Genomic DNA, 18,438 nt, shown 5'->3' with positions numbered 1-18,438 from the left:
CTGGTCTTGTTGTGAATGATTAATCAGAGCACGGTATCCCAAAGTAAAAATGTTTGTCTTCACAATCTTTCCTTAAAATGTAAATGGCTGGGCAATATGGCTACAAAAAATCTTTATACATATTTTTAGCTTATATCAATATTTATGTTTTTGCTCTAAAATGGTTTAATTGAGTGGGGGGGCGGAGGTGTTTCAATCAGAGGAATGATCATTTAAACTATTTAATCAGCCATTGTAGCTAGGCAGATTCAAAATGTTTAATACAAGAAGTAAAAATCTAGTTATGTCACCACGCCAACTTGTTTTCAACCCGTCCAATCAAGTGTCATATATAGAGTGGGGAAATATGGCCAGTTATCACGATATTTATTTTCAAATTGATCAATGTTTATCACAATATACATTTCATGCCATTAATAGGGAAGGAAATGCATTCCACATGCTTGTTAGGCCTTAAGAATGAATGTAAACACAACTTTTATGATTACAAGTAAACTCCACAGGGTAAGCTACCCTTCAATTTGAAGTTAAAGAAGTAAATTCAGTTAAGAATTCTACATTAGACCTCTTTTCAATGCAATTTTGCCAATTTCAACATCTTCAGCAGCATCTGACTCAACATAACTTCTTGTGACGCTCCACACTCCAGCTGTGTATGTGGTGATTGCCAACTGCCAATAAACATTTTAAGAAGAAGAAATACTTTCTTGCCTGTGTCAAAACATTTGTGGATGTGACAGAGCTATGGATCATGAAAAAAACTTACAAAAAAAGTCAATAGTACTTACTGTAAATAAACAGAAAATGTGTTGATGTCAGAGTTGCTTTTGTGTTCATTCGATAGCTGTATTGCATTGTTAGTGCTGAATGATATCATATCAGCCGAATGTGCTAACTACCGGCTACCAAGCCTCATTACCTGTTTATATGAAAGCAGAGCTATGTAGCCGCTAGTAGCTAATACTTCCTAACCGGAAGATTTCATGACCGTGATTCAGTTAGCTAGTTGTGTGTATAACTTTGCCGAACTGCGTTTTTTTTAGCGACATGCACCTGATCCGATTGTGTAGAACACAGGCTAAACGTGAAAATTACTAGAGGATTTTTTTCCACCTCAATAATATCAATATAGTTTTTTTACCCAGCCATAATATAGAGACCATTGTTCAGCATCCTGTCAGTTTCTAATGTATAATATAAGGTCCCACCTTATGTTTATGATTTTTTTTTCATTAAATAACCGACAATCTGTCACATTATGGAAGTAAAATGGATTGTGAACACCATTTCATGTTGACTTTAATGTTCTGATGGCCATATATCTATGCGAATTGGTTCTCACATAGCCTGTTTGATGACTCTTGATTTCTCCAGAAGATACTCAGAGATCTTGGCACCCATCACCGCTCCAGTAGGTGTGAACTTCATCTCCAGGTATTTTCCAAAGCGGCTGGAGTTATCATTAATGGCCGTGCACGCATTACCAAACGCCTCCACCAGGGGGTTCACTTGAAGAATCTTCTCACGTAGTGTTCGGTTATTTGCCTGGATACAGAAAGCAACAGATGCTGTGGGAATGAAGACAAAACAATTGATAGCTCTAACAGCTATAGTTGTGTGTATCACTGGAGGAAAATACATTTATTTTGACTGTGTTATGTTTATGTTGAAGATGAAATAATATAAATGTGTTTTTGAAGCATAGGAGTACGAAAGAGTGTGTTAGCTAGTATATAACAGGTGGGTGAGTAATCTACCTTTCCTAGAAAGGTGAGGTGTTGGACGATGAGGTGAGCACTCTCAGTTTTACCAGCTCCACTCTCCCCACTGATGATTATACACTTCAGTTACAGAAACAACAGAGACAACATAAACTCTGATTAATATACACAGAAAGAAATGAAAAGACACATATACAGAAAAGCACACACACATAGATTACTTGAAATATTGATTTGAGTTTAAATTATTTTGTTATGTGAGAAGAAAGAGAGTGTGGAATGATATGACAATTGTGGAATGTGGAATGAGAGACAATTGCAAATCCTTGGAAGGATTTGGGTAGGGATAGGAAATTGGGGAAAATATAATCATTTATACAGTTTAGTGATGGTGAGTAGTCAGAATTCTGCTACTGACCAATCTTAATCAAGTATTCCAGATAGTCATTTAATAAATGTATTGCTTTAAGTGTAAGAGTGCTGACAGAGAGAGCAGTACCTGATCTTTGGAGAGTGTGACCATGCTCTGATAGGCTGCATCAGCAGTGGCAAAGATGTGTGGGGAGTTACTGGAGCGTTTCATCCCATGATACATCTTTGAGAACTGAGAACAGACAGAAAACTACACCTTGCTTCACTTTCTACAGGGAAGTTTTAATTCAGAAAGGATCTTAAAGTGGATGCTCACATGTGGAGAGTAGATGCTTAGGTTTTGGAAAGGGTTCAGTGCTATGAGGATGTCACCAACATAGGTGTAAATCTGCAGTTCCACATATCGCTTCTGAAGATGTGCAATGATTGTTTCCTTTAAATGAGAGAGAAAGAGGAAAATATAATTTGGTCAGATTTACAGTAAATGCTTGAAATATTTGCTTGTGCAGTGCAGATTCACTAATGTGATTAATCTACATTAAGTCTAGTAACAGAGTGCAATTTAGCTTTTTTTTATTTATTTTTTTTAATTGCTCCAACAGGTTTTTGTCAGTTTTTTTGTGAAAAATAATGAAAAGTGGGTCCCTGCAAGTACTGAGGTCATGTGACTTGGTATATAAACTCTGACAACAACTCACAATCTTTCTCTACTAAACATGCAGTATTTTTGAGAAAGAAGCTGACCTCGAGGCTACTAAACTAAACTAAAAACTAAAAAAGATAAAAAAGCACAAAACAAACAGCTAAACTAAACAATTAAATTAAACTTAACAAAAACAAACACAAAACAAAAACTATGCTAAACAACTGTACTAAACAAAAATCCAAACAAAACCATAAACTAAACTAAAAAACACAAAATAAAACACTTTACTAAACTAAACAAAAAACAAAACAAAAACTATACAAAACTAAGAAACACAAAATAAAACTGTGACAGGGCGGAGGGCGGGGCCGGGTCGTGATGCTGCACACCTGGTCCTTTATCCCTCTCGGAGGCCTGATAAGGGACTGGGTGTGCAGCTTTTCATTTTTCCCCCCAAAAAATTTAAAAGAGAGGGAAAAGGCCAATGTGAAGCAGCAGTGGGAGAGAGAGAGAGAGAGAGAGAACCCCCCCCCAAAAAAAAACACTTACTCGCCGGTTCTGTTCTGAACTGTTCCTTTAATTCCAGCTATATTGTGTAAATATTTATATCTGACCTCATCTAAAACCTCCAGATTCACCAGATCGTCATCAGGACAGCTCTCAATGATCAGTGTTTTTCGAGTATTGATACGCTCATGCCTATAAAAAACAAATACAATGATGTTTCAGCTTCAATACTACACAGACAAATTCAATCACACACAAAATTAATCCACCAATTCCTGTATACAGCATCAGTATCTAACACAGGTCTATCCTCTGGGATTTACAGGCTATTATAGCATGTCGTGAATGCCCTTCATCAGGGTTTGACCCTCTATTGTAGTTTTGACCTTTAGATCAGGAGGAAGCAGCTGCTCTATTCACAGATCTTAAACCCCAGCAGGCCCCGGGGACATGGCAGCACACACACACACACACACACGTTACCATGTGCTGTATGTGTGTGAGTGTGTGCGCCACTGTATTTCTGTGTGTGTATCAGTGTTCTCACACTTTCTATTCACTGATATTTGCCATCAGTGACTGAACTGAGAGAGCAGAGACAAGCTCATAATCTCATTATGTGTCTCTCTCTGTTCTGTCACTATCAGTGTAGCAGATTATATGTGGCCTGGGGAATGAGGGTCGACAATCTGAAAACCCAGGCAGTGACAGTTTATTCACAATCAGAGAGCGTACCAACCCCCAATATCTCAGAACTACTTAAAATTGTCTTTATAGGAACTCAAAAACAACAGAGATGAATATCCTGCCCTAATTTATGTATCTCAGTCTGGCTGAGATGAAGCAAATCTTGTTGTCAGTTCATCTGCATACTAATGAATTTATCAGGGTTAGATTAATTTAGGTTTAATAGGATTAATTTGTACGTTCTCATCTAACCCTGAATCAGACAGTATTTAGTCTCGCCTAGCCAGACCTTTTACTATTGGCATAAAGACTGGTCCACTTTGAATTACAACATTACAAATTTTGATTTGAAGCAAAAATTTATTTGAAAATTTGGCAAAAATATATAGGTACAAGATGTGTACTTAACGTCTTTCATAGGGGAATGAACGAAGCATTGTGAATGACCTAATTTAAATAAAAATTATGAAAAACATAAAACTATTGATTTAAAGTTGTTGGTTATAAGTATAGATATTATATATTGTATTTTTTTTTTTATCTGCAGATATATTTAGATATATTCTGATATTTTATATACAGTACTATATAAAAATATTCAGTATTAGTCGTTTTATAGAAAGAGCACCTCAATTCTGTCATTCACAGTGCATCATAGGAGTGGCCAGTAGATCTTTTGTCGCAATTTGTTGGCTGTGATTCTCTGATTGGTGGGTCTTTCTTTTCAGGATCAAGAGTAGTGTAGTTCTTTGTCAGTAATTCCGCTTTAACACACTTTTATTTTTTTTTAAATAATGTGAACTGATGACTTCATTGGAAGCATTTACAATCAATTAACAACTTGAGAGCTCACAGTAGGTCTGTCTTTAAAGGTTTATATGTTTTTGTTAAAAATCATTTAACCTATAGAAACAAAGAATGGGACTTCTACTTCTGAAACCAGACTGCTGCGCTCTATTCTAGTCTAGAACCGCCCACTTAGAAAGGAAGAGATGGTTTGACTGAAAAGTAAAGCGAGTGACCACAGTTTGTTTTTGTAGTGTGCAACATTTAAGGGCATGTAAATCTGAAATAGAATAGCATTCTGCCCTCAAGTGTGCTGCTGCTTAAACATTGGATATACATCTTCATTTAGGCCAAAACATGGGATGTAATATGGGATAGTAACTTGAAAACCCTAGATAAAGTATATCCTTATGTAGCCTGTCTTCTGGAATTTGTGTAGCTGTCAACCAATCAGACTAAAATTGCAATATTCAGCCAGTTCTTGCCTTTTTGGTGTGCATTAAGAAAATATTTAACAACTCTGATATTCCGCAATATAGAAGACTCTTTATACAAATCTAAAAGGTTGAGTTCACCAAATGTTAAGTATACAGGGTTGAGGAGTAATGGATACATCCAACGGGATTACATATTTAAAATACAAAATATTAGTAACTGTATTCCATTACAGTTACATTTTAAATCGTTGGTAATCAGAATACAGTTACATTTAAAAACGTATTTTGATTAGCGAAGAGATTACTTTGCATTTTATTGTCATTTGTTTCATTTGATATTTAGTCTATTCAGTTGGAAAACATTTATTCATATAAATTATGTGATCTGAGAAGTGTTTGAACAGCTGTGAAACACTTTCTTATGATGTGTTACATTCATACGAGCATACAGAGGGCACTTTCACATTGTTATGAGTGAAAAGGTGGATATGGCCTCACTAAGGAACTCAATAGAGAGAATCCACATACATACGATTAGAGAAAGATGTCGATGGGTACAGTCTGTGGGGTTTAGAAGTAAGTTTGGAGCATCATAAATTGTTAACCTTGTATTAATTGTCATGTAAACATTTAGCTTTATGCTAAGCTAAAATGCTATTGCTAGCCCTTTTCAATGCACTATTACAGCATGATTTATGATTTACAGAATGTAAATTCTGTAATCTGTAGTGGAATACATTTTAAAAGTAACCCTCCCAAACCTGTAAGAATACTGCATGACCTGTCTGTTTATTTTGTTTACATATATAGTGGTCTGTTACCTGAACAGAGCCTGATGGTTTCGGGTTTGTAAATAATAAAAAATGACATGCAAGAACAGAGTTTGGGGCTGTTGACACCGTTGATTGCTTTTCAATGCTGGATGAATGAATTGTGCCTTGTTAAAACTGTGTATGTTTACTATAGCAATCCTGTTACAAGCATGAGAATCACTGTTTCGTAATGTCACGAAGTGGTGAAACTCATAAATATTAATAAGGTTTTGTGCGGAAAATGTCAAATAAATCTTTACTGTTTTAATAAACAGTCTTTGTTAATGACCAATTCAAGCGTTCCAATAAATATTTCGCATAATTAATTTGATAACTTCCGTAAATCTAATACTGTCATCTAATAATGGAAATACATAGATCAGTAAACTTTAGCCAAAATGACAGATTGGTCTAAAATTTTTGCTTCTTTTACAAGGAGTTCCGGGTTCTAATCCGCCCTAATACATTTTTTATTTGAATAAAGGAAGATTACATCTGTTTGTTAGTGGATGTACACTGATGAGCCAAAACACTATGATAAACATTACGAGGCCAGGGCAACACCTTGAACTCTTCATTATGTTCCTCAAACCATTGCCCAACAGTGTGTGCAGTGCTGCAGGGTGCATTATCAAACTGTCGTCTACATGAATGGCCGGACCCAAGGTTTTCCAGCAGAACATTGCCCGAGCACAACACAACACACATTCCTCCCGTAACCATCATTAAAATTTTCTGTGACTTGTGGATGCACAAGAGAACATCGCCGCCCACTGTCATTCAATGTAATTGATAACAGCCACAAAGAACACTCATTTTAATGTAATATATAAAAATAACAAACTCCAGCACTGGATCACCTCTTATTATAACACACACAAACGAAATTGATGAAAGCTATTTAAAAATGTGGTGGGAAAAAAAATTGGCAAAGGCAAAAAGTGGTAAGGACATGTCCCACCCATCCCAACCATAAATTACTCCTATAGTTATGAATGTTGCCTAAGATGCATAAACAAAATACAGCCTATTGCAATAAATGTACTTGTTTGGAGAAGAAATTATAAAGAGTCGGGTCACGCGGTCTCAGGTAGGAGCCAGGTTTGGGCTTCACTTTAATGCCATGTAGACCTCTAGTAAATTAAGCATTTAGTGGAGAAACCAGTGTTGGCTGTTTTATAAATCACTGTTATAAATCACTTATTCCTAATAGACCAAGTCACTGTGATGTCATCCAATTGAATCTCCCTCAGTTATTACTGTCTAATGGCTTCTGAGTGCTCCTCCATCAGATAACACTGCCCTCTGCTGGACAGAACAAACCCTCCTCAAAACACAAGTGATAGAACATGACACAGTCAAAAAAACTCACAACCAACACAATCAGATTCATATATTTCTGGACTGTGAAGACAACAGGTCTCACTATTTCCCATTTGGACGTTATAAATCTGCTATGACATCTCTGAAGGAACAGACAACAGTGATAAATGCTAGTCAAGCTCCTCACAATGACTGCTGTCATGCTCAAGGCTGCCAGATCTTTAAATTTGACCCTGAGATGAATTAAAAGAAACTGAGAACATTTGAAAATTAAAATCTGTAATAGACAGACTGTTATTAAACTTTTAAAAATAATACTTATGTTTAATCTGTATACATTGACCCAAAACAAAGTATTTGGACACTTAAAAATGTCATTGCATTATACAACAAAACATAAAAGTGGCAGAAAAGTGAAGTCTGTTCTGAGAAATGCTCTAGCAGAATTTGTTTGGTTTGTTATTTTTCTACCTAAAACAAAGACATTCACACATTTTAAAATGGTATTTAAGTGTCCAAAAGTGTTCATAAAAGTCTGGGTGGTCATGCAATGATCATATACCATGTTTCTTGTACTTTGTGTTGCAGACATTATGTACCTGGTCTTATTGCTGCTGCTCACATCTTGTTGCTCACGAATGAGCACTGACAGCTGCTGACTGAGAGATGTGTCCTTCCCATGAGCCTGTTTAATGAATGGATGCTCCAACAGATGAGTCACAGATGGACGTGTCTCAAAGTCCTTTATTAAACACCTGCAAACACCAAGACAAGAAGACAACACAAGACAATGAGACATTTTACATACTATGAGCATACTAGAACTGATTACCCACATATGAAATTATAAATGATAAAAAAATGCAAAAGTACAAAGTTAACAAGCAGCAGATCTGGCATAATAAGTCATTGAAAGGCCTTCAGTAAGGCTATGGTGCATGTCACCTGTGCATCTTCATATAAGTTCAACCTTAGATAGACACGCTTCACTAGAGCCTCTCTGAGATCTGACCAGCTGACTGTCTGTTTGTCTGTCTGTCTCTCTCTCTCTCTCTCTCTCTCTCTCTCTCTCTCTCTCTCTCTCTCTCTCTCTCTCTCTCTCTCTCTTTCTCTGTCTGTCTGTCTCTCACTCTCTCTCGCTCTCTCTCTGTCATCACCATAGCATCCAGTGTAAACAGCCTTATCATGTGTCTTCAGGCCTGTATCTGTTGTTCTGACATTAGTCTGAGTCAGCACCTTATTTAATTTCTTTGTAAATTAAAACGAGGCTGTAATGGATAGAAGGGGTACTTTTAGGTGCCACGTTCTGTCCATAGACACATGTATAAGTGTTTCTTTAATTTCTGGCACTTTTAGCACCGATAATTTCTAGAAAGTAAAGTCTTGTTCCAGCACATCTCAAATTCTGTATCGTGTTTACTGTAATAGAATTCTTGTTGTAAATGAAAGTGATGGAAATGGCATTTTTAATATTTTTTAAATAAAATGTCTGACTTGCTGAGGCTATTTTTCTTAGCTAACATTTAAAGTATCCTAAATACACACAATTTTATAATATTTTCACAGTTTTTGCATAATTTGGTTTCTTTGGAAATTAGACCCAATACAAGTGATATTTAACTAGATTTTTCTTAGTATTTTTTCTTCAAACATTACTCATATTTCATCTCAAACACAAGTTAAAAGTAACTTTTTAAACAACAAAAAAGGACAGTCTTTGACACCATCGACATATGCTTCCCCTTGGAGACATTTTCAGAAACATTTTCAGGGACATTTGATATCTTAAATATTATTAAAAATAAAACATAATATGATCATATCATCCCAATTTTATCATAAATACATTGGCTCCTTTTAAATTTCATATTAATTTTAAAATACTTTTAACTACTATAACAAAGCTTTGAATGGTCTAGCTCCACAGTACTTGTGGAAGTGACCTTCATTCACACTATATTCATCACATTCACTACAATCACAAGATTCTGGTCTGTTAATAAAACCTAGAATATCAAAATCCACAAAAGGAGGTATATCCTTTTCCTGTATGGCTCTTATAATATGGAATAGTCTTCCAAACATGGTTCGAGACTTAGACAGACTCTCTCAGATTAAGTCTAGACTAAACACTCATCTTTTCAGCCAGGTATACAACTAATTTATTTATCAACTCATTGTTATGCTGCATTAGTTAGGTCTTCTTTTATATTCTATAAACCTGTTTTAAAGTGCATGGCATCTATGCTAATATTATTCTATATGTTTCCCTGTCTTAACCACAGGATACATATCCTGAGGTTACCAGAGCCTGTTGTCTGACTCCCACTACTATGTGTTGCTGAGTGATGATGACCAACTGCAGCCTGTGCCAACATATATCACTTCAGTCTACTATGATGGACTTCACAGTGGATGAACTGATGACAACGTCAACCATAAGGCATGGGGTTTTTCACTGACCACAACATGAACCTTGGATTTAGGATGGACTTCACTGAAATGAGCTGCCACAAGCTGCCAGTTGAACTACGATGCATGCCACTCATCTCTGCCTGCATAACCTTGGTCAAAGGATGGACAACATTTAAAATTGGATACATAGATAATAAATTAAATGAATAACTAAAGCCTTCATCACCAAATACAAAGGACAATACATCTATGTGAACTTCCGCAGTTAATTCAGGATGAACTTAGTCCTGTTTAGAACTTAGACATTAGTCAGCAATCATTCAGTTCATACAAAATCTTTTTGTTTAAACAAAACCCTTAACACTTTTAGTTTACTTATTTTAAATCATGATTTTTACTACACATAATTTAAAAAAAATTGCATTATATTCATGCTATTTAGCCAGAGGGGAAATGGCCCCCACAGTGAGCCTGGTTTCCTCCTAGGTTATTTTTCTTAAGGATAACATCTTATGGAGTTTTGTGTTCCTTGCCACAGTCAACCTCCTCAAAGTTTTAGCTTGCTCAATGGGGGTCTAAATATAATTATTATAATTATTAACTTATTCACTTATCACATTTTTAGCAAACTCCACAATGATGACTCTGACGTTACAGATATTACAGCTTTATTTTCTTTTAAAGCATGATTTTCTGTAATGGTGCTTTGAAACAATGTGTGTTGTGAAAAGTGTGCAATACAAATAAAAAATTAAAAAAAATACATAAATAAAAAATAATAATAATTAAAGACAGAGTTGTTTGTAATCTAGACTGATGCTGTTTCTGAACTAGGACTGGCCCCTCTAGACCCCATTAAATGCAGTAGATTAGGCAAGTGGGTCTGTCATTAGTGTTCAGCATGGCTGAGGTTCCAGACAGCAGGCACCTCTGATAGCAGAGTGGAAAAATTTCAGCTGCACAATTACAGAAACATTTATAAAGGCGGAACAACAGTTCTCCGCTATATATACACACACACAAAGAACAAACAGCCTGCACCACCTGATAACACACTCACACACATTTAAAGTAGAAGCCTAATTTGCGTGCTTTTCAATTCACTCAGCTGGCCTCTGTTTAACAGTCTGGCATAATAGCACTGGGAGACCACAAGAGGGTGATATACCATTTGTTGAAGCCAGTCGAGGTACATACAAACACACACGCACAGGCACACACAGGCGCACACACACACACACACACACACATGTTTGGTTTCCATGTTTTATGGGGACTTTCCATAGGCATAATGGTTTTTATACTGTACAAACTTTATATTCTATCCCCTAAACCTAACCCTACCCCTAAACCTAACCCTCACAGAAAACTTTCTGCATTTTTACATTTTCAAAAAACATAATTTAGTATGATTTATAAGCTGTTTTCCTCATGGGGACCGACAAAATGTCCCCACAAGGTCAAAAATTTCAGGTTTTACTATCCGTATGGGGACATTTGGTCCCCACAAAGTGATAAATACACGCTCACACATACACACACACACACACACACACACACACACACACACACACACAGACAGGATCTATTTGGGAGAACTATTTTTGATCTGACCATCAGACACCTTTTTTTTTTTTCAGTTGGATGTTTATGAGAAGCTTTCTCAAGAGAATGCAGTAGATTTATTTAGCCAAACATGAGTGAGTGATGTATTGTATTTTGATAGACCAATGCAGATATTGTGGATTGTATAAGCTGTAATTAATGACCACATCATTATTGAACAAAAAATATTTTTAGAGAAATATGTTTTATAAGCGGTGAAATTGGATCATGTAGGTTTGCAAAGTGGCTGTCATTGTTTTGTGTAAACGTACAACTTTTACTATAAAAGTTATCCCCTAAGCCAAGCCTAAACCTTACCATGATGTTAACAGGAAAGTACATTTTGTGTACCACGGAATAAAGAAACACTCTGGGTTTGGAACGAGACATGGGATATGTTTTACAGGTTATTAACAGGCATCAGTCATTTGTATTGAATAAATAGATAAGAAATGAGCAACCAAATTTGTCCACACACACATTTACTTTCTTAAAATTAAGTGTTGGATAGGAGGCTAACTAAAATTTGATGCCTGCATTGTATCAATTTAAAATTCTGTTAGGCAATCGGTCTCTCTCTCTATGGGAATAACATTTGTAAAATATATTTTACGAGTTATCATGAGACTATGTTTGGGTAGTGCAAACATCAGTATACTGGAATATTTGTCTATCTGTATGTCTGTCTATCAAAACAGCACGTTTAACTGTAAGATTAGAGATAGAATAGCAAATGATCATGCAAAAACTCAATTAGGACTAAAACCTTGTCATACCATTGTGACCTTCTACCATGCTATATTTCATCACTGAAGTTCTTTTTAAATTAACACAATGTCTAAAAATGTGCCGGTACTGTGAGACACTAAAGAAACAGTGAGACGTGGTGCAGCAGTCAAGGACATTCATTCAGCGTAAGTTTACATAGTAAAACAATGGAAAAACAGACCAGATCCATGCAAAAACACATCCTGTGTGAACGGCCCCTTGTAATTTTGCGCGTATCTATGAGTGAGAGCGCATGGGTGAAACAAGTTCGGAAGGCCTGTATATTTTTTCATAAATTACAAACCCAAACCTCTACATGAAAACCTGCCCCGAACCTGGCGTACCTATAACGTGAATCACTATGAGATTGCTGACAACAGCCCCTCATGCAGTTTTTGCAGAGCTTTCCTGCTGGAGTGCAACAGTATTGTTCTGGAAGTAAAAATCTATGGAGTTAGAATCATGCCAAAACCTCACACACACACAAAACGTGTTTTACTCACACCCAACGATTCACAAACAAACTCAGTGTGGTTTGCAAATACAAAACATCACTCACAAACTAATGCATTTTGTTCTGCAAATAAAAAACATACCTATCAAACAAATACAGTATGTTTTACATATACATAGAAACGTATTTCTTCAATGACAAAAATATCCTCCAAGTACAAACTAAAATCTTTCAAGTACAAAAAACAAATTCTACAAGTACAAAACAAAATTCTACAAGTACAAAACAAAATCCTTCAAGTACAAAACAAAATTCTACAAGTACGAAAAACTGTCACGTGACTTTTGGCGCTAATTTTCCGCCTTGCTGATCCACACACAAATGCCTTCAGATCCACACACATGATAGTAAATTGTCATGTAATTCGCACTCCACAACATCAGGTGGCGCTGTTACAGCTGTTATCGTTGCTGGTGAAAAATCAAATGTTAACTAACTAAACTCCAGAATGCAGCCAGTTTGGTTCTCTTTAATCTTTTTTTTGTCGTTTTTTTGACACCTTCAAAACCTTTTATTTCAACATTTTCCCCGATGTGACCACGTTGCATTGTCTCCTGGGTTGTTTGTTGTCAGTTAAACAAAGTTATTGTATTTTTTTGGTTGTTCCAACCCCCCAGATGTTTTAAGATTGTATTCACACTACAATAAAAATAATACAATCTACATGTCTTTGGTTTGAACATTCATTATGATATTAAGAGAGCTGAAAGTCCGCTGCTAGCACTGCTTGAGGAAAGCTATGCTTCCTGCTGGTCTGATTTGATTAAACAGAGAAAAATCAATGAGACAACCTCACTGATTCAGAAATATTTATTTGGTTTTAGTGTGAAAAGAAATGATAGGCCTATACTGTAACATCTCTTACAAACCAGTTATTAGCAGGGGCACTATTCTGTAAATAAGTGTTCTTTTTGTTACCCAAATGTTTGTAGAGAATGTGAGAGTGTATTTGTGCTACAATTGCATCGAATCAGGTCCTTTGCTGAGTACGTTTTATTGTAAGCCTAGTAAGTGCTGGACATACTGCACAGTAAGTAGGTAGATGTCTGAGCCATGTGTTTGGGAGTGTCCCAGGGGATTTATGGCTGCCCTTAGTGCTGCCATTTGCTCATCACTCAGTACATCGCCCATCTCAGGAACAGTGACACCATGGTGTGGCTCATCAGGCAGACCACTGTCCTCCCAGTCCAAATGTGGTAGGTACAATCCCTGAAAAGACATGTAAAGTCTTTATGTAGAGCAGTGGTTTTCAAACATTTTTACATCAAGGACCACATTTGATAACATTTTGAAACAAACTACAGAAATACACAATATTTATTCTGAGACTGAATAACATTACTTTCTGTCAATGTATGTTCAAATTAATGTCAATGGGATGCATTTTTGGTTAAATTTATAAAGAAATTTGTGGAAAAATCCTATTTCTAGAAAAAGTCAGAATTAAAAAGTTGTGTATATATATATATATATATATATATATATATATATATATATATATATATATATATATATATATATATATAAAAGACCCCCTTGAACCTCCCTCAAGTTTATTCTTAAAACTGATTAAATATACTTTAATTCAGTTAAAATCTTTGCACATACTTAGCGCACTGTGGCTGTTTCTACTTACACTTTAACCTCCTGTAGTATTTATAACTGTTCCATGAACATATTAGCACCAAATATCTCCACATCTTTTCATGTGAATTAGCGTCGCTAAAAAAAGTCTGCGCTAATGACATTTCAACTCTTCACAATTAAAGCCTCCCGTTACTTTGTTATTTCAGTGACTTAACATGACTCCTCAGATGGTGCTTAAACAAATGTGTGTGGCCTGAGGTGGTCTTCACTTCAAAATTCCGCCTTAAGTCCAAGACGTATCAAGTGTAACATTATATGTGACCATAGTATAGTTTAATTTAGTTAAGTTAGAAACAAAATGGAAAAATTAGCCTAATCGGTGTAAGCTAGGTTAGCTCCTGCGGTACCATAAGCTACACACATATACATGTGTATATGTATATATATCTCACCCTACCTACAACAGACATTCCTGGAGTTTAGTTAGTTAACATTTGATTTTTCACCAGCAACGACTGCAAACTCACCTGTTGGCCACTCATCGTGTTCAAAACACCCTACCCACGCTAACGTTTCTTCTTCTCTTCTCTTCTCTTTCCATGTCCGTGGCGGCGCCAAGCAAATCGGTAACAGCACCACCTGATGTTGTGGAGTGCGAATTACATGACAATTTACTAGCATGTGTGTGGATCTGAAGGCATTTGTGTGTGGATCAGCAAGGCGGAAAATTAGTGCCAAAAGTCACGTGACAGTTTTTCGTACTTGTAGAATTTTGATTTGTACTTGAAGGATTTTGTTTTGTACTTGTAGAATTTGTTTTTTGTACTTGAAAGATTTTAGTTTGTACATGGAGGATATTTTTGTCATTGAAGAAATACGTTTCTATGTATATGTAAAACATACTGTATTTGTTTGATAGGTACGTTTTTTATTTGCAGAACAAAATGCATTAGTTTGTGAGTGATGTTTTGTATTTGCAAACCACACTGAGTTTGTTTGTGAATCGTTGAGTGTGAGTAAAACACGTTTTGTGTGTGTGTGTGTGTGTGTGTGTGTGTGTGTGTGAGGTTTTGGCATGATTCTAACTCCATAAAAATCCCATTACTTTTCTCCATAAACTAATAGATCTTTATCAATAACTTGTAAACATTTTAAGGTAGATCTACCCTGATATCTGTGGTGGTTCATCAATGGTATGCTTCTGTTGAAACCATCAGTCTGTTACTTTTAAAAATCATGTTTATTAGTGAAGATCTACACTACCCATGATCCTGAAGAGAAAGATCCATCAATCAGAGAATCACGGCCAACAGAGTGCACCAAAAGAGCTCTGCAGTGACCGCCCACTTCCATGACATACTGTAAATGTGTCACACCACGGTCTGTCTAGCAGAGGGGAACCTAGAGCACAAGTCCTTTCACAACTTCCTCCTAATTTCCTGTTCATTATTAGCTTAATGATATCACCTGTGCCTGGCTTGTTAGTGTGAGTGTGTATGTGTATATATAAGCCCTGCTTTTGATTGTATCTTTGATTGCTCAGTCTTGAAGTTCTTTTGTTTGGGCAGATCTTATGTAAATGCTTGTTCCCATTTGACCTACTTTTGATTACATTGACAGACTTTCTCCAATATCTTTTGACCTTCTTGTTTGGGAAGTTTGTTCTATGCTTTTGGATATGTTTTGCCAACATCAAGCTATTGAGGATCTGTACTTTCTTCAGCCCTGCTTTTTGATGATTGATCTATTGTGTTTATTCAAGAAGAACATCAAGACAGCTTTGTTTTCCCTAAAGTCCTGCCTCTTGTGATTCTCTGCAGTTTGGATCCACACAGCTCCATAGCATAGCGGTTAGTGCTCTGGGTTGCCAGCGGCACACTCTGGGTTTGAGCGCTGGTGCTGACAAAATGATGCAATTGAATTGTTCTCACTGCACTCTAAAACTACTATATTTGAATATATCTGAATATTTTGCAATGTACTTTAAAGTGTTTTTATACTTTTAATCAACAACTTTAAATCATTATTTTCATATTTCTTTGTGTTTTAAAATTGATTACATCAATAACAATGCTTCATGTGATTGTAGGTCATTCCCTCATTAAAGACGTTAAGTACACACGCCTTGCACCTTTGTCTTTTTGTCTGATTTTTAAATACTTCTCTGCTTCATATCAAAGTTTGTTATGTTGTAATTCATCTCGGAGCTGGTTGGTTTGGTTCATGGCACTATTGCGCTCTATGGTGATTGTTTATTAATTAACCATCTTCAGGTTACCAGCCCAGACCTTCAACCGCTACAACACACCAGTCATTTGTTTGTCAGATTGCATGTGCAAATAAAAAACAAACACAAATAAATGAGTCCATTAACTTTCACAGCCCTCCTGCTGCAGACACAATCTCTTTCTCTCTCACTGATGTTTTCATTTGAAACTTTCATTGCTTTCACAGAGCTGATGCAATGGCTCTTTTATTTACAGTCTCTCTGACAGGATTAGGACTGTATATCTGAGCAGCTCTTGCAGGAAATAAATGTTTTAATTGCACGTTTTGATCATACAGGAAAAGTCATAATTTGGCTTGTCAAGATAAAGTGGATGTATTGTAAGATATTATTTAAATAAATATCAAATCAAACATATGTCCAGATATCAAACAATAGCACTGACTGGTCCTTTGAGTCCACAGCCACTCAAAGTAATGCAAATCACTGAATAAAAGTAGTGTTTGTGAAGTTTGAAACTGTAAAACACTAATATATATATATATATATATACACTCACCTAAAGGATTATTAGGAACACCATACTAATACTGTGTTTGACCCCCTTTCGCCTTCAGAACTGCCTTAATTCTACGTGGCATTGATTCAACCATTTTAGTACAGTGAACTCTTTGTCATGTTCAAGAAACCAATTTGAAATGATTCGAGCTTTGTGACATGGTGCATTATCCTGCTGGAAGTAGCCATCAGAGGATGTTTACATGGTGGCCATAAAGGGATGGACATGGTCAGAAACAATGCTCAGGTAGGCCGTGGCATTTAAACGATGCCCAATTGGCACTAAGGGGCCTAAAGTGTGCCAAGAAAACATCCCCCACACCATTACACCACCACCAGCAGCCTGCACAGTGGTAACAAGGCATGATGGATCCATGTTCTCATTCTGTTTACGCCAAATTCTGACTCTACCATCTGAATGTCTCAACAGAAATCGAGACTCATCAGACCAGGCAACATTTTTCCAGTCTTCAACTGTCCAATTTTGGTGAGCTCTTGCAAATTGTAGCCTCTTTTTCCTATTTGTAGTGGAGATGAGTGGTACCCGGTGGGGTCTTCTGCTGTTGTAGCCCATCCGCCTCAAGGTTGTGCGTGTTGTGGCTTCACAAATGCTTTGCTGCATACCTCGGTTGTAACGAGTGGTTATTTCAGGCAAAGTTGCTCTTCTATCAGCTTGAATCAGTCCGCCCATTCTCCTCTGACCTCTAGCATCAACAAGGCATTTTCGCCCACAGGACTGCCGCATACTGGATGTTTTTCCCTTTTCACACCATTCTTTGTAAACACTAGAAATGGTTGTGCGTGACAATCCCAGTAACTGAGCAGATTGTGAAATACTCAGACCGGCCCGTCTGGCACCAACAACCATGCCACGCTCAAAATTTCTTAAATCACCTTTCTTTCCCATTCTGACATTAAGTTTGGAGTTCAGGAGATTGTCTTGACCAGGACCACACCCCTAAATGCATTGAAGCAACTGCCATGTGATTGGTTGATTAGATAATTGCATTAATGAGAAATTGAACAGGTGTTCCTAATAATCCTTTAGGTGAGTGTATATTCATTAAAAATTAAGACATAAGATATTTGGACTTAGTGGAACATGTGCATAGTGAATGTGTTGAACTGCACCTGTGGTTACTCTGCTAGGACACCTGTGCAAACTTTTTATTGACTTCATATATCCACTAAAAATCACTGCCACACCAGCTGCTTAAAAGTTATTGAGCAAAAATGGCTCAGAAAAGTGAAGTTTGGTCTGAGAAAAGCTCTAGCAGATTTAGTTTGCAGATGACATTTGGTTTGATATTTTGTTAGGGTTAACTCCTTTTTTTTTTTTTACATCAAAATGTGACTAATGTGCACAAATACTTTTTCAGAATTGTATGCTCATAACAGACAAATATACATTTCCTTTTAACAAGATGCCCACATGTTATTGCCTATTCTATACCTTTCTTAATACAGTACATG

The 18,438-nt window shown here is 36.5% G+C and overlaps 1 protein-coding gene across 1 annotated transcript in view; it reads right to left on the bottom strand.

Annotated features, from left to right (window-relative positions):
- Positions 1–14,748, bottom strand: part of LOC127655015 (myosin-IIIb-like) — a 53,991-nt gene extending 39,243 nt beyond the window's left edge. Inside the window, exons 1-8 of the mRNA XM_052142609.1 lie at positions 14,708–14,748; positions 13,618–13,802; positions 7,891–8,046; positions 3,354–3,438; positions 2,410–2,526; positions 2,221–2,325; positions 1,758–1,841; positions 1,343–1,545 (exon numbers count right to left, since the gene is read on the bottom strand). Coding sequence (XP_051998569.1) covers positions 1,343–1,545; positions 1,758–1,841; positions 2,221–2,325; positions 2,410–2,526; positions 3,354–3,438; positions 7,891–8,046; positions 13,618–13,802; positions 14,708–14,722 — 950 coding nt within the window. The 5' untranslated portion in view covers positions 14,723–14,748. The remainder of the gene's footprint in view (positions 1–1,342; positions 1,546–1,757; positions 1,842–2,220; positions 2,326–2,409; positions 2,527–3,353; positions 3,439–7,890; positions 8,047–13,617; positions 13,803–14,707) is intronic.
- Positions 14,749–18,438: the final 3,690 nt, after the last annotated feature.

This window comes from Xyrauchen texanus, chromosome 14, assembly GCF_025860055.1.
Source record: "Xyrauchen texanus isolate HMW12.3.18 chromosome 14, RBS_HiC_50CHRs, whole genome shotgun sequence".
NCBI classification, from domain to species: Eukaryota; Metazoa; Chordata; class Actinopteri; order Cypriniformes; family Catostomidae; genus Xyrauchen; species Xyrauchen texanus.
The sequence above is the reverse complement of the archived record's forward strand: the minus strand, read 5'-3'. Positions and strand labels throughout refer to the sequence as shown.